This window comes from Gadus chalcogrammus, chromosome 5, assembly GCF_026213295.1.
Source record: "Gadus chalcogrammus isolate NIFS_2021 chromosome 5, NIFS_Gcha_1.0, whole genome shotgun sequence".
Taxonomy (NCBI): domain Eukaryota; kingdom Metazoa; phylum Chordata; class Actinopteri; order Gadiformes; family Gadidae; genus Gadus; species Gadus chalcogrammus.
In genome coordinates this window covers 23677814-23693242 of record NC_079416.1, presented here as the reverse complement: position 1 = coordinate 23693242, position 15429 = coordinate 23677814, and the positions used below count along the sequence as shown (strand labels likewise).

General features: G+C 45.3%; 1 protein-coding gene across 1 annotated transcript in view; it reads right to left on the bottom strand.

The window, feature by feature from the left end:
- Positions 1 to 15426, bottom strand: part of slc25a21 (solute carrier family 25 member 21) — a 24819-nt gene extending 9393 nt beyond the window's left edge. Inside the window, exons 1-2 of the mRNA XM_056589821.1 lie at positions 11961 to 15426; positions 352 to 492 (exon numbers count right to left, since the gene is read on the bottom strand). Coding sequence (XP_056445796.1) covers positions 352 to 492; positions 11961 to 12034 — 215 coding nt within the window. The 5' untranslated portion in view covers positions 12035 to 15426. The remainder of the gene's footprint in view (positions 1 to 351; positions 493 to 11960) is intronic.
- Positions 15427 to 15429: the final 3 nt, after the last annotated feature.

The following is a 15429-nucleotide window of genomic DNA, read 5'->3' as shown; positions in this document are numbered from 1 at the left end:
ACGACTAATATCAAGGTCTCCCTTACATGTTTTTAAGTTTTAGATAAATATTAAAATGTGTACTTTTTCATGTCGGTATTATTAACAGAAATGTCCACACATATGTCCAGGCACATGCACTGTGACTATAAGATGTGTTTATATCATTCTCTCTTATTGTTTACATATTGTTTACACTGTGATTAGAGCCGACTCTGGCTGCTGCTGTTGTTGTTGTTGTTGGCTTGTTAGTATCTAGAACACACACACACACACACACACACACACACACACACACACACACACACACACACACACACACACACACACACACACACACACACACACACACACACACACACACACACACACCGTCCAGATCTTCCAGGCCACCAGCCCCAACCCTTCAGCTGAGCTGTTCCCGGCTGCTCCTCCAAGGAGCTGATAGTGCAGGAGCTGATAAAGTAGGAGCTGACGGAGGAGGAGCTGACGGAGGAGGTGAAAGTGGAGGAGCTGAAAGGAGGAGGTGAGAGTGGAGGAGCTGACGGAGGAGGAGCTGACGGAGGAGGAGCTGACAGGAGGAGGAGCTGATAGTGGAGGAGCTGATGGAGGAGGTGACAGTGGAGGAGCTGATGGAGGAGGTGACAGTGGAGGAGCTGATGGAGGAGCTGATGGAGGAGGAGCTGACAGGAGGAGGAGCTGACAGAGGAGGAGCTGATAGGAGGAGGTGACAGTGGAGGAGCTGATGGAGGAGCTGATGGAGGAGGAGCTGACAGGAGGAGGAGCTGACAGAGGAGGAGGTGACGGAGGCCTGGACCTCTCCGCCTCAGGGTCTGAACTCCACCACCCCCACCCAGCTAAAGCCAGCCAGTCAGCCAGTCAGCCGGTCAGCCGGTCAGCCAGTCAGCCAGCCAGCCAGTCAGCCGGTCAGCCAGTCAGCCGGTCAGCCAGTCAGCCGGTCAGCCAGTCAGCCAGTCAGCCGGTCAGCCAGTCAGTCAGTCGGAGGCCTCCAGCAGAGGCTGTGAACCGACCGCTGCTCCCCGTTGACCAACCAGGATGTTTATGTTAACGACTGCCCCCTCGTGAGACGCGTCCTCTGATTGGCCAAGGGGTGATTACCTCGCCTCATTTCCACCAAGAGAAAACCAAGATGCACAGATTTATCAAATAGGGGGATATAGAGTAGAGGTTTAGTATCTTTATATATAATATCAACGTGGCTATTACACACACATTTTTTAGTACATTTTTTAAAACCTAATAGATGTTATAGACGAAGCAAGGAATTGATTAATGATTGATATTTTCATTGGCTACCAAGCACATTTGAAAATAAACAAATTGTTTTTTTCTTAAAGGTATGCAAACAATGTCCACAAAGTTTCCTCTGTTTATCGAGGAGCAGACGAAAGCCACTGCAAAACAAACAAACCCGAGCAGAGATTGTGTTAACAAAACATTTCCTCAAGTAATTACAAGAATAACATCTGCAAAATGGCAATAGTCTGTGCATGATCACATACGGCATTTCCTTTAAAGGATATGGGAGGGGGGGAGGGGGAGAAGGAGAAAAAAGAGAAAAATCTCTGGCCATCATTTTTTGTGGGCCCGTAACACGATGACGGGCGTAATAGCGGAGGTCTTAGCGCGTCGCTCCGCGTTCCCCCGGCCAGGGGCTGATAGATTAGGCTGGAGACCAGAGGGCCCCCTGGGTGCGATCCATTCAGGCCGCGGGGTCCCGTCCTATTACAGAACACCCTGCTGCAGCCCGGCAGAACACCGGAGGAGCGGCCGGCTCCGAGGGCCCTCCTTGTGCGGTACTGGGTGGGGGGGGGGGGAGGTTTTCTCCAGGTCTCCCTCGTCACACCCCACGTGCGGTCAACCAAGCGAGCGTGTCCACAGGCTGAGAGTCAAGACTTCCCACTGGACAATGGAAACATATAAATAAACAGGGAGGAGGAGGAGGAGGAGGAGGAGGAGGAGGAGAAGAAGGAGAAGGAGAAGGAGAAGGAGAAGGAGAAGAAGAAGAAGAAGAAGAAGAAGAAGAAGAAGAAGAAGAAGAAGAAGAAGAAGAAGAACCTGCTCTAATGGGTATTCAGTAGACTGGGGGGGGGGGTCGGGCTCCACGCCAGTTATTGCTACAATAACACTTCCTCCTCCTTTTCACATTCTTAGTTTTTTTTTCTCCCAAAGACATAAACATCAGAATATCATCCCAGGGAGACGTCCCCCCTTCACATGGAGAGGCCTCCTCCTCCTGTGTGTTTGTCTGGGGGGGGGGGGGGGTGGATGCTAGAACGATGAGGGGGGGGTCTTATCGAGGAAGCATCTGTCCGTCGGGCTGGGATCACAGAGCTCCCCAGCTAGTCGCTACTTAGCTCTGTGTCAGAACATTGATATCTACATCGCTGCCCCCCCCCCCCCCCCCCCCAGCCCCCCCCCAGCCCCCCCCAGCATCCCTCCTACCCCTGGGCCGACTTCAATCGCTGGGGCTTGACGGGCCCGCCGATTTGGGTGGTCCGCAGATAATCCCCCCCACGAGTGTGGCACAACCCGTAGTGGGGGGGGGGGGGGTTCATACCGCTTCTTTCAAACCTCTCCAAATCCAAAGATATTGTGCAATGGACACTCACTAAAAAGGTTTATGCTATTTTTGTATTTTGCACAGACGTTGACGCACACGAAACCATTTATCTGTGAACAAATGAATCAGAGGAGCGACCACGCTTCACACTTAGTGGTATGGAGCAAAAAGACAAATATACAAAGCTCAATTTAAACACACACACACACACACACACACCGAAACACCCACATCCACACCCACACACACCCACACCCACACACACACAAAGAGGAAATGCCACATTTGTTTGAAGGAATAATAAACATGGCTGTGGCTCTCTTCTGCCCTCTAGTATCTACACATGCAAGTTGACCGTGTTCAGCAAGGGAACCAAAAGAATACAAAGACCCAAAGGACACTTCGATCCTTGATTCAATACCTGTGTAAATTGTATCCGAAGATTAGAACCAGATGTGTACTCAAACAGATGATGCTTTTAAAACTATTGTTAGGACCCAAATCAAGTCAACAACAGAACAAGGGTGCTTTCCTTTTAGTCATTTTCTCACAAACACACACACACACACACACACACACACACACACACACACACACACACACACACACACACACACACACACACACACACACACACACACACACACACACACACACACACACACACACACACACCATTCTTTCTAAGCTGATGGGAATCACGCACTCACTGCCTCGTTTCCATGACTTTCTTCCCTTTTTTAATCTTGGCCGGCCTCCATAATTTCCCTCTCATTTCAAACACAATAAAGACAGCGTCTGCGTATCGCTCTCAGTGCCTCATATACCATTTCACGAGTGTGACAGTCTGCGTCATTCCGGGCTTTCCTTCAGGACGCTGCGTTCAACAGGCGTAATGGAAGCATAAACATATATGCAAAAAGGAAAAAAAAAAGGCAATGCAGTTTGGCTTCTCATCAGGACACTATGCCCTGTTTTCGCAGTGCCAGCGTTCTTCTGCTGAAGTCATCCCCCCCCCCTCCCCCTCCCTCACTCACTCCCCCTCAAAGATCTGAAATCACACAAAATCATGGATGGAAGTGAACTCATCAAAGCGGGAGGCCTGTAGACGCCAGGCGAGGCCACCGTGAGACCGGCTGCCTTCCCCTAAGGAGACACAAATTGGGCAGCGGCGAGCAACGACCAGTCTCCCTGTGACGGCGCGGGCTGAGGAGCTGTTCATCTTGATAGTGTTAACCAGGGAGGCCCTGGGCCCCCCCCCCGGGCCCCCACTCAGACCCAGGGCTACAGTTGTTTGGCTGGGAGCTCCCTGTTAGAAACACTGTGTCATACGTTTCCAGCTCATCCAGAGTCACAAGGCGTGCACGCAGGGCGAACAAACAGACACATGCACATACACACACACACACAGACACACACACACACACACAGGGACAGATGCACAGATATATAGAAAGAAACGTGTGCGTACACAAATACACGTGCACACACACAGACACACACACACACACACACACACACACACACACCGATGCCCACACATGACACAGACATGTAATACTGGGTTTTTAAGTGGAGAGCCTCCATTTTGTTTCTGTTGTTTGGACAGTAGTCATTATGTGTATTTATATTTCTGCAAGTACGATGGAGAGAGGGACGGTTTGTAATTATCTGATCCTTCCGTCACATACCAACAAAAAAACATTAAACATGACATCTACTTGCCTAGCTTTAAGATTAAAATAAAACCTAAACATGGGACTAAAACAGCTCTCAAAAGTGTGGCATATGACCTATATACTATATACTCGACCTACAGTGTGACCCATTTGGTGGGCTACAGTTATGTACTCTATACGCAAGACTGAATTCAAGAAGAAATCTCCCGCTGCCTTAATATATGTATATTATATAATTGTGATTTCTCAAATGCTGCATTGAAACATAACCCAGTGAATGTGTCTGCGGCATTACACACACACACACACACACACACACACACACACACACACACACACACACACACACACACACACACACACACACACACACACACACACACACACACACACACACACACACACACACACACAGTCCACAAAACTGTTGATTTTTCTGCTTCGTCCCGGGTCCCTCGGCTACTTAGTGTAAGTGCTCAATTAAGCAGAGCTTGTTTAGCTGATTTCCCTCTTCGTTGTATTATTGTTGCCATGTGCTGTTCTGTGTATGACTTTTTTTTTTATTGCCATGGAATTTCTGAATGATGTCCGTTTTATTATTTCTTCCTAGATAAGCATAGGTCCCGCTATAGTAGCCTTATTGTCTGCCATGCATTTTACGCTCCAAAATTGCTACCTACTTCCCGAAATTCCTCATGGGTTTAAACGGTGGATGTATTTTGGTTAAAATCAACAATGTACTTGTTTTTTTTAGACCACACTAGCAACAGTGTACAGCAAATATGTACTTCCTGTACTTAATAATTGCCTCTTCAAAATAAAAGCCAATGATCCGGGAAGGCCTCCCATGCAGAACAATCATAATTATGCCTCTGATTCCAACCTTATCATAACAATGTAATACCTCTCATTATTGCTGAATGGCCTGCCCAACACGTGATTAATGTCCTGCTTGTGGCTGTTGCGGATCTTAATCGCGGAAGGCTTACCGAGCGTGTTTTACCCATGCACCTGTGTGCACCTGTGTGCAAACACGCGCTCATGCATGCACAATACAAGAATCGCAAATGTGTATTCAAAGCAAACCAAATCAAACGGAAAAACAAGACAAGCAGCATGGTCTCGAGTCTCTCGCTATTACCAACTATTTTCCTGCGAAGCCTTTTCTTGGTTATTAATCGCGTCGTTAAGGCAACGTCTTGATTGCTAATGTGGTTTATAAATCACAAGCCTTGACTTCACTTCATTGTGTAGTTTTTTTGTCTATTTTTTACATCCCACAAACTGCTGGAGGAACGGCCTGCTCTTGTCATTAGGCCGCTGATTGGAGCACTACCACTGGCCCCGCTCCAAGGCCCGATACAAAACACCAGGCCGGGTCGTTTTTACAGCAGGCTAATGTAGGCCTATGCTTTAATTTTGGAAATGCCTCAAGAATATATATTTTGGGAATGCATATTTTAAATCTTGCATTTTTGGGAAGAGTTGTTGTCCTATGGCGTTTCCGACCACAGCCAATGTAGGCCTATCTATGCAAGTTATCGTCCACATGATAGAGCTTATTTTCGGATTCAGACTGAGCTGACGCTATTTGTGCTGCACTACAATTACAGGTTGAGTCTGGTCACAGTCAATTGATTTCTTGTGATGTTGTGATTTATTGTCGTTTTTTTTTTATTGCATTTTCTGAAAATGGTCATTAGTTGTAGGAGACACTAAATCCTGTGTTTATTTTTACAATATTTGACGTTTTCTAATCTTGTTTTCTTCCGTATGAGAGGTTTATTATAACTACACAGCGAGTGACATGTAGGGTCGTCCTACTAAAGACATTCCCTTAAAGTTAATCTGCATACCAGCATCCTAAATAGGCAAGAAGAAGAGTAGAATAAATAGGCCTAACCTCTCCCATTTAAATTAAAGGTAATTAAATAATAATGATGCAATTGATTGTTAAGTCTTAATCCCAAATTTCAAAGATTTGTTTTTCGTTGAAGAGGACAGCAGAAAACATCTGAAAATAAATACAACTGCGTCCAGGTAGAAGAAATGGGTTAGCGCCATCATGCTTCATTATAACCAAACCATCCACAACTCTCTACGCACAAAAGTGTCTGTCAAATATGAAACCAAGATGTAAATATACCCTTCTGGAGCCAAGGCGCATCTGAGAGACATGCGAGAGAGAGAGAGAGACAAGAGAGACGAGAGAGACGAGAGAGACGAGAGAGACAGAGAGAGAGAGAGAGAGAGAGAGAGAGAGAGAGAGAGAGAGAGAGAGAGAGAGAGAGAGAGAGAGAGAGAGAGAGAGAGTATATAGCACCCCTCCAAAATCAACATTACTTCAAACATGAGGTCATCTAAACATCTGTCTTCAACATGTCCGCCGGGAGTTCAATCAAAGGCTCGGCTACAACATGCAGAATTGTTTCTGGAAATAAATATTAAGTCTAATTCTACTGATTGTGGCCGCCAATCGAGACGCACGAGAGAGGAAATACTTATTTGCAGAGGCCATCTCTTCCAATGAGTGCTGGAGTTTCCCCGCTTAGTTTGACTTTATTTATTTGATTTTCCCCTGCAGTTTCTTCCTCTTTCGTTTAGGCTAAGTGGCTTTGTGTTTTTTCCCCCTTCCCGGACTTGTCTTAAATTCACTCTTTAAGACCAACTCAATCAACAAAGAGCTTGACTGTAATTAAAATAAGGTTCTGACATAATGCTGGAAGGTGTGCGCGCGCGCGCGCGCGCGTGTGTGTGTGTGTGTGTGTGTGTGTGTGTGTGTGTGTGTGTGTGTGTGTGTGTGTGTGTGTGTGTGTGTGTGTGTGTGTGTGTGTGTGTGTGTGTGTGTGTGTGTGTGTGTGTGTGTGTGTGTGTGTGTGTGTTCACGTCCTATGTCGTCACACGTCATTTGACTGTCGGGTATCAATTTACATAAAGAACAATAAATACAATGCTCACAAATTGCCTCTCAGGCGGTGCCCTAAGCCAAGATCCAGCCCTAATTTGTCATGCATCCGTATGTTTGCGGGGGCATGCGCGTGTGCGCGCGCGTGTGTGTCTTAGATAGGCCTATTTATTTTGCGTATGATGGCTGACATTCTGTTGCGGACGTTAGCCAATAGGCTATAATTGCAAAGTGGAGGACGATTTTTTTCTGAATTTATGAATCAGTGAAGAGTAGCGATACAAATTAGGTTTTTAATTGAATTGTTTAGCATCTAATTTGGGAGAGAGCATAGCCTAATTGCGTGTGCGAGCGCCAACCACTATCCCTCTACCTTTACTGGATAAACATGAGCAAGTGTCACCCCCTGGTGGTTGCAAGACGCAAATATATATAATGTCCTTGAGAGACTACATTAACCATGAACACCACACAACATCTGCTTATACCGGCACAAACACACGCGCGCACACACACACACACACACACACACACACACACACACACACACACACACACACACACACACACACACACACACACACACACACACACACACACACACACACACACACACACGTGTGCCTAGTTAACAGGCATCTATCAGACGTTCTTGTGCAAAGAAAGAGACTTATGCCTAAATTATTCCTCCACTATCGGCCCGGGAGACGACCGACGTCCAACGCAGCCAGCAGCGCGCTGCCTCGGTTTGGGCTGTGATCGTCCATACGGCCAGAGAGCACTAAAGTACGCTCTGCTGCCTTTAAAGACCCCCGCTGCCAGCGTCGCCCTCCTCTTGATTCATGTTCGACTCAGAGGCCATGACTGGCTCTCATAAATTAACACCGCTCCTTCCTCGTCGCCCTTAACGGGGGGGGGGGGGGGGGGGCTAACGATCGGTGAGGAGCAACGTGGAGTTCACTGGTCCCGGAGCCGACCTGTAGTGTCTCGCCCCCGGGTCAATCCGACGACGGACGGACGGACTGGTTTATGATTGACAACAAAGGAAAAGACCGGCAACTGTCATCCTCATCCTTTAAGACTTAACGGGTGCGACTGCTGCCGTTGTAGTGGTTAGGTTATTGTCAAAGGTCTTGGAGAATGTCATTCATTCACACACGACACAACATCCAGAGAGGAGTGTGTGACTGTGTCACAACAGACAATCTAGAGGCCAGTTGACCTGTTGCTACTCATGACGAACTCGGACAAACAAACCAGACAAGTAACATAGATATATGGAAAACCTTCAGCTGCCAGTATATCAAAGCAGGTTTTGGAGAGGTTTTGGGCGAAAAATGATTTCGTTTATTCCAGGAGCAATCAACAGGAACTACATTACGCTATGGAGGGGTATAGTCAAAACTTTAAAATACATATAACAAGCTTAAATTCTGTTGGTGTTCTGGCCTGCAGAACAGTCCGATCCACATTACACTCGTTTTCTTGTCCCGTTGTGAATTGGGAAAAGGGATGAAATATACCCCATTCTGCAGCCTCTCGGGATACCGACTGTTACATGAACCCCAAGCACATCGTCTGTGCTTTATTGAATCGTCTGATTCAATAAAGCACATTGCTTTATTGAATCCAATAAAGCAATCAAGCAGGTTTCATCCTACAAGTATTTGGGAGTATGGATAGATCACCTGTTACCCTGTAAAGACCATGTAGACTTTGGGAGTATGGATATATCACCTGTTACCCTGTAAAGACCATGTAGACTTTGGGAGTATGGATAGATCACCTGTTACCCTGTAAAGACCATGTAGACTTTGGGAGTATGGATAGATCACCCGTTAAGATGTAAAGACCATGTAGACTTTGTATGCAAGAGAACAAAACATAGGATCTACTTTCTCAGCCGCCTCGGATCCTTTGGTGCAAGCAGTCAAATTCTTCATTTATTCTTCACCTAAGTCATAATGAGCCTTCTCACAATACTGGAATATTGTATGGTACAAGAGCCTGTCTACAACCTTGAAAGCCAAATTGTCACAGCAATTAAAAATCTGCTCCAAGATTGTGGGCCATCCCCTCCAAACAACAAACGAAACAGCCTATCATAAAAACACTTTTACCATCAAAGTGATGATTCAGAGTAACCCAGTTTAACAAGATCAAACTGAAACACTCTTTTGTGCATCAATCAATCCGCAAGCTCAACACTGAATCAATCTCTAGATCAAGGAGAAGGTGAAGGGACTTTTATGTTTATGTCTTATGTGTTGGTGTTCTTCTGTTTTCTGTTTGTGGTGTGTGATGTAATGCCCTACAATGTAGCCTACACTATAGAATTAATGTTACATGTATGTCACAATGGAGCTACTTAATGTACGCAAAACAAATTTCAGACCTGTCTGACAAAGTATATTATTGTCTGAGTATAGTTGAGGCTGGAATGTCATTGGCTCATCTGCGTTCTAAGGGCGGAGCTTAGCGACAGGTCAATTGGATTGCATTATATTGGAATGGAAGATGGATATTGGATAGCCTACTTTAGTCACCCCTAGGGGACATTGAGGTGAAACAGCTGCTACACCAGTACGCCAGCGTTTAGAAAACCTTAGAAATCTTATTAAGGCCCTTAAAACATCACATTTCAAACCTGGGAGCGTATTTTCCCATACAGGGTTGGGTATACAGAACTGGCTCCATGGGTAGCCTGCACACATCGGCCCAGGGACGCCATGATGACCCAAACACGTCATTCCTCCATGTTGTCCTATTTCTTTCCATTCGTTGTGTCGCAGCACGCTAACACAACTCTTTACCTGAGGACATTTGGCGTAAGCTTAAGGTTACAAATCAACCAATAGTTCTGTGCATTGAATATCTTGTTGGGACGGTTGCCGTGCAGCGGGACCAGGCCGAGACGGTCTCCGGCTTTTAGGAGCCGTCTGTGCCTACAGACAGGTATTTGGTGTATAGCTGATCTGTGTTTCTTGTTGTTCCTTTTTGGTGGGTTTAACGTGAATAGGCTCAATGTGATGTCATTCGCGGCGCACCTGTTGCTTTACAAGCTGCTGATTGGAACAAAGGGCGCGTTCCCAAATGAATGACGCAATGCCTGCCATGTTGAGTTGGAGTTAATAAGCGTAATGAACAATAGTACGACTTTTGCTATACTTCATTGAACATACACACGCCACGTCCCGCACACACCTCCAAATCTGTCATCTAAAATCATCTTATTTCCTTAAGACGTATTGTAAAAAAAAACACACACACACACACACACACACACACACACACACACACACACACACACACACACACACACACACACACACACACACACACACACACACACACACACACACCCGTTTGTGTTAAAACATGACAACATTTGTTGTTCTGCTCCGATCATTTCATTGTTGAACGACAATGACCACCGTAGTGCCTCTCGGTTTCGGTCTCCATCTGAATAGAAGCTGAATCGGTAACTGAATGCTGCGCGCAGCGGTGCTCAAAATATCTCACGCATGCGCATACGTCATCACCCGTTCTGAGAGAGGGGGAGACGCTCTCAGTTTGTGTTGGGAGAAAACATGAATTCACTTTAGCTTTCAAGTCATCGCAACCATGCCCCATAGCTACTTAATTACCCATTTCCAAGAAAACTAATGTTTCACGCAACATAACCAAAAGCTAAGCGTTTGGGTGATTGAAGTATTTAAGAGCCAATGTACCGATTCAAGTATTTAACCGCCAAAATATTCAAGTATTTATCAGCTACCTGAAAAGGTAAAATGTTGTAGATTACGCCTAGTAGAAATGTAAATTTGAGAGTGAGTAATTTCTGTGGTCGGGTGGGGGGGGGGGGGGGGGGGGGGGGGGGGGGGGGGGGGCCCTTGCGTAAAAGGTCAGCACCGACCTGACACACACACACACACACACACACACACACACACACACACACACACACACACACACACACACACACACACACACACACACACACACACAAATAAGCCGGGGAACCGGTTGACATGTGCACTACCCTCTCTTTAATCATTGCTGTGCGGTTGTCAAGGCAGCAGCGGAACGTCGACCCCGAGCTCTGGTTAAACACATCGTTCTCTATGCGTACACAAGTGAGACACTTTGGACGGGTCACGACACGCCGATGCATGTAGGCACCACTTGGGACCCACCACAACCACGGGTGCATATGATACGCAAATGCAATACATGAGAAACACTTTATCATCAATGGACAGGATTAGTTCTTTGCATGATCATATAAATATATAACTCTAATTAGATGTTATTAATTTTATACATATTCGTGTATAGGAACGCGATGCATCGTAGCACTCTGACTAAACCACCCACAGGGATAATGACTTATTACAATTACAATAAATGACGTGATATTTGTATTTGTATTATCCAAAGGTTATTTTCTCTCTTATGAGCAGGCCGTTCGGCGCTTTGCCAGATAACGATCGGCTGTTTAACCTTGAGGTTTTCCATCTCACTTTAAAGCGGAACCAACGAGCCGAGCAGACGTTCCCCTTCTGTGACGGGAGACCTTCCGGTGGAGCGCTGCGCCCCATGCTAAAGCGCTCTTTGGTTTTAAGACCTTTACGTTTGTGCTGACATTATCTGATGTACTTCAGACGCTTCTCGACGAGGATATCTGTTATTGATGGGCTTGAAGACAAGATATCACACCCCGTTCGGGTGTTATTCTGCCCTAGCATATACTTGCGACTGTTACGTAATCATTAAACATGTCGGTATTAACATGATATTAACATGTTGTCACTCACCTGCGGAACCACCGGCGATGATCTGGTGAGACGCCTCCCGGGCCAGACTCCGTGGCTTGGTGGTCGTCATGTTCCGATGTATCTACTGCACAGAACAGAAAACCTCTCGTTTATCACCAGTGTGGAGCGCAGAATAACCTGACGTGAACTCCGACAACTCCGGAGGAAACAATCGCAAAACTGCACCTTCTGTTGCTGTTTGAAGACGTGCGATTCCTTTCCGAAGTCGTTATTAAAAGGTCTTTATCTCTTGTTTCTTCTCCTGCAGAGAGCGTAGCAGCGATATCTGTCCGCCAGGTGCTAGGAGACCAGAGCTAGGAGCTAGGCGGCAAGGCTCCTGTATGGTCCTAATTACCCAAAGCTTTTACTGCTGCTGCTTGAATTTACTAACGCATTCCTCCGACCAAGAATGATGCAACGCTGAAAGTAACACAATGATCAACAGTCTGCATGCGTAGGCTTAAAACACAATGGAGAGATTCAATAGCTCTTAAATTATACACCTTGATAGACCCGAAGTAGACCAAACTAGCTCTGTACCTGGCATGCATCCACTGTCGTTAAATAGATTAAGGTTATAAAAGCATTTGTAGCATTGCATTATTTTACAGGCTTCGACTTGAGTTGTATAGGGCCATAATGCAGGTTAATGGTAGAGTTAATCAGTTAATGCAGGTTAATCAGTTTTTAAACGTTCTTGAATTTAAATAATGGATTAAGATCGCACATTGGCAAACAGTTAAAACTTGTTCCATGCCCAACACACATAAACTGTTGCGTCCAAGTAAAAAAGTGTGAAAAAAAAAGATGTGCGAAGAACACATTGAGAGACGACATAGAGTTACAGACTTGTCGATAGATTTATTTATCTATTTGCTTGCTTGCAGATAACACATTGACGATTACAATATTTAGCCAAACAATGGCCTACATCTTCATTGGCCGATATACCCAATAATGTGTTGGCAACACTGCATTGGAATCCTGCCAACATCGAGGTTGATTCATAGTCCTCTACGTCCGTATAGTTCCCCCGGGTACTCTGGACCAGACCTCGTCTTTTCCTCAATGTTTTTTAATAAAAAATATATAACTTTTGGAGCAATGAGCAATTAAGGCCCCGGTAAGTCAGCACTGAGCCCTAAAATGAGCAGCTCGGTTTATATAAGAGGCTCTGGAACGAGGAGGCTGCGGACAAGCCTTTAAAACGAGCGATTTACAGCGCGCCATTGGCAGCAGAACGCCATTACTGTGACCCCTCTGGAAGCGGAGAGCAAATCAATGCGCCGAGCAGCGGCGTGGTCCTCCAGACAGAACACGCACATCAACAGGCTACCGTAAACAGGCCACAGCCATCAGCACGCCAGAGCCATCAGCGCGCGGCTCTGGAGGAGCTGGAGGGATTGGGGGGTTAGCGGGCTGAACGGTCAGAGAGCTGCCTCATCATACGAGTTCATCACAGCTGTAAAGGACAGCTGGCCTGGCGGTGACGCCAGTGGAGGAGCTCAGCTAAACAGGTATCTTCAGAACATATTGCTGCAGGGTCTGGTTTGAAACTCCAGGTTTACGTCGAAGCGAGAGCGCGTATATAACCAGACCCTTTCCACATGATTTATACTTTATTGGGAACCATTGAGATCGGGGATATATGAGGCAGCCCTGCGCATTGTGCAGGTTTTTGGCAACTTCCCATTCATAAAAATCAGACCGTGCTGAAGTTGAAAGGGCAGACCAAATTACCCCCAAATACTACACTTTGCAATAGAAAAGGCAATCTTTATAACAAAGCCAACTTTAGTCCTGGATTTTCCAGTTCTTTGGCTAACAGTATATTTAGATAGTTTGAGGAAGAGATTTAAAGAGATACAGTAAAACACTGGTTGATGTATCTTTAACATTCTCTGTGAATATGATGTCTCTGGCTATCCTTGCTATCCATCAGTTATGAAGGCCAGACTAATTTAAGTGACTTAGGTCTCCATAATGAGTTAATGACCAAGAGGTCTGAATTCAACAAGGTGTACAATGCAGTAGAGAAGCAGAACAGCATCGACCAAACTAAAACCAACCGATGATCTATACCCATTTCATTTTATTGATCAAAAACATACAACATACAGACCAACAGTCCTCATTCAGCCGCCCGGACTCGTGCACCTGATGCGTACTGGGGTTGTTCGTACACATGCCCCGATCCTCAATCACTCTGTAGCACAAGACAGTCAAAGTTCTGTATTATTTCAAAAGATTAAAACAAACAATGGCAAACGTAATAAATAACTTAATAGACAGTGGTTTGATCCAATAACAGTTTAAGTCATTCAAACATAATTTCCCGCTCATCCTAATGTTCCTGTATCATTTTTTAATTTTAAACGCTGTACCTTGACAGACAAGTGTATGATTCTCTTTTTAAACAAACTATAATAAAAACAGGAATATTGTCATTGTAAAGACTGCTAAATGTGGATGCTGATATGTCTCTCTTTGCTGTCGCATCTAGTTATTAGAATAACAGTTCTTGAATGCTAGAATCTATAGTATCTGTAGCTTAGAAAAGTAAACAATCACCACACTCAAGACAAAAATGACAAACATCTTGTCATTATCTTAAGTATGTTTGAATGTTCTGGTAAACATTAAGTAAATCTGGCATTCCCCTTAAGCTCTTTATAGAACTGACAGTATTTCGATTCTCCCCAGCATTTCACTGGGTAAAAAAACATTGTTTAAAAAGGACTTGGACAGTCCAAACATATGGCCTGTACTTCAACAGACGAAAAATATCTCAAGTTTTATGGAAACAAAAAAACATTGATTTATAGTACCACTAAGTTTATAGTCTAGACTGAGTACTTACAACCGCGAGTTGGTACAACTTATCATTGTACTTTTATGGATTGCACTCATTTGAAGATGATAAAAAAAAAAAGCCAGTTAACACATACTATTGATCACGTTAAGAGGAATCCTATTCACCGGTCCCTTTCTGAACAGATGTAGAACCTGTTTCCTCGGTCAACAGTTAACCTGGTGGTCTGCGTACACAAGCACACACCAGTGAAGAATGTTCAGAGTGAGTCTGAAGATCCGCCGTGGCTCCGCGTCCGTGGTATAGAAACACAGCAGGGCTCCCATCTCCTCCTCCCTCGCATCAAAAAAAAACCACCTCATCTTGACGAGGCCAAAGTTAGATGAAAAGTACGTCTGGGGAAACCCTGCTCCGTCCCGGGCCACCCCTTTGTTCTATTCTTAAACCCTGCTCTGTCCCGGGCCACCCCTTTGTTCTATTCTTAAACCAAATCACTTCGGTTCAGAAGCAAAAGAGAGGAGACAGTGATCCACCCTTCTGCTTCATCGCCGAAAATAAAAATAAATACAGTCCTCATTGGGCCATATCCAAGTTAGGAACTCTTCATACGTACCATTGACATCGTTTACATACGTTGAAACTACATAAAGTCC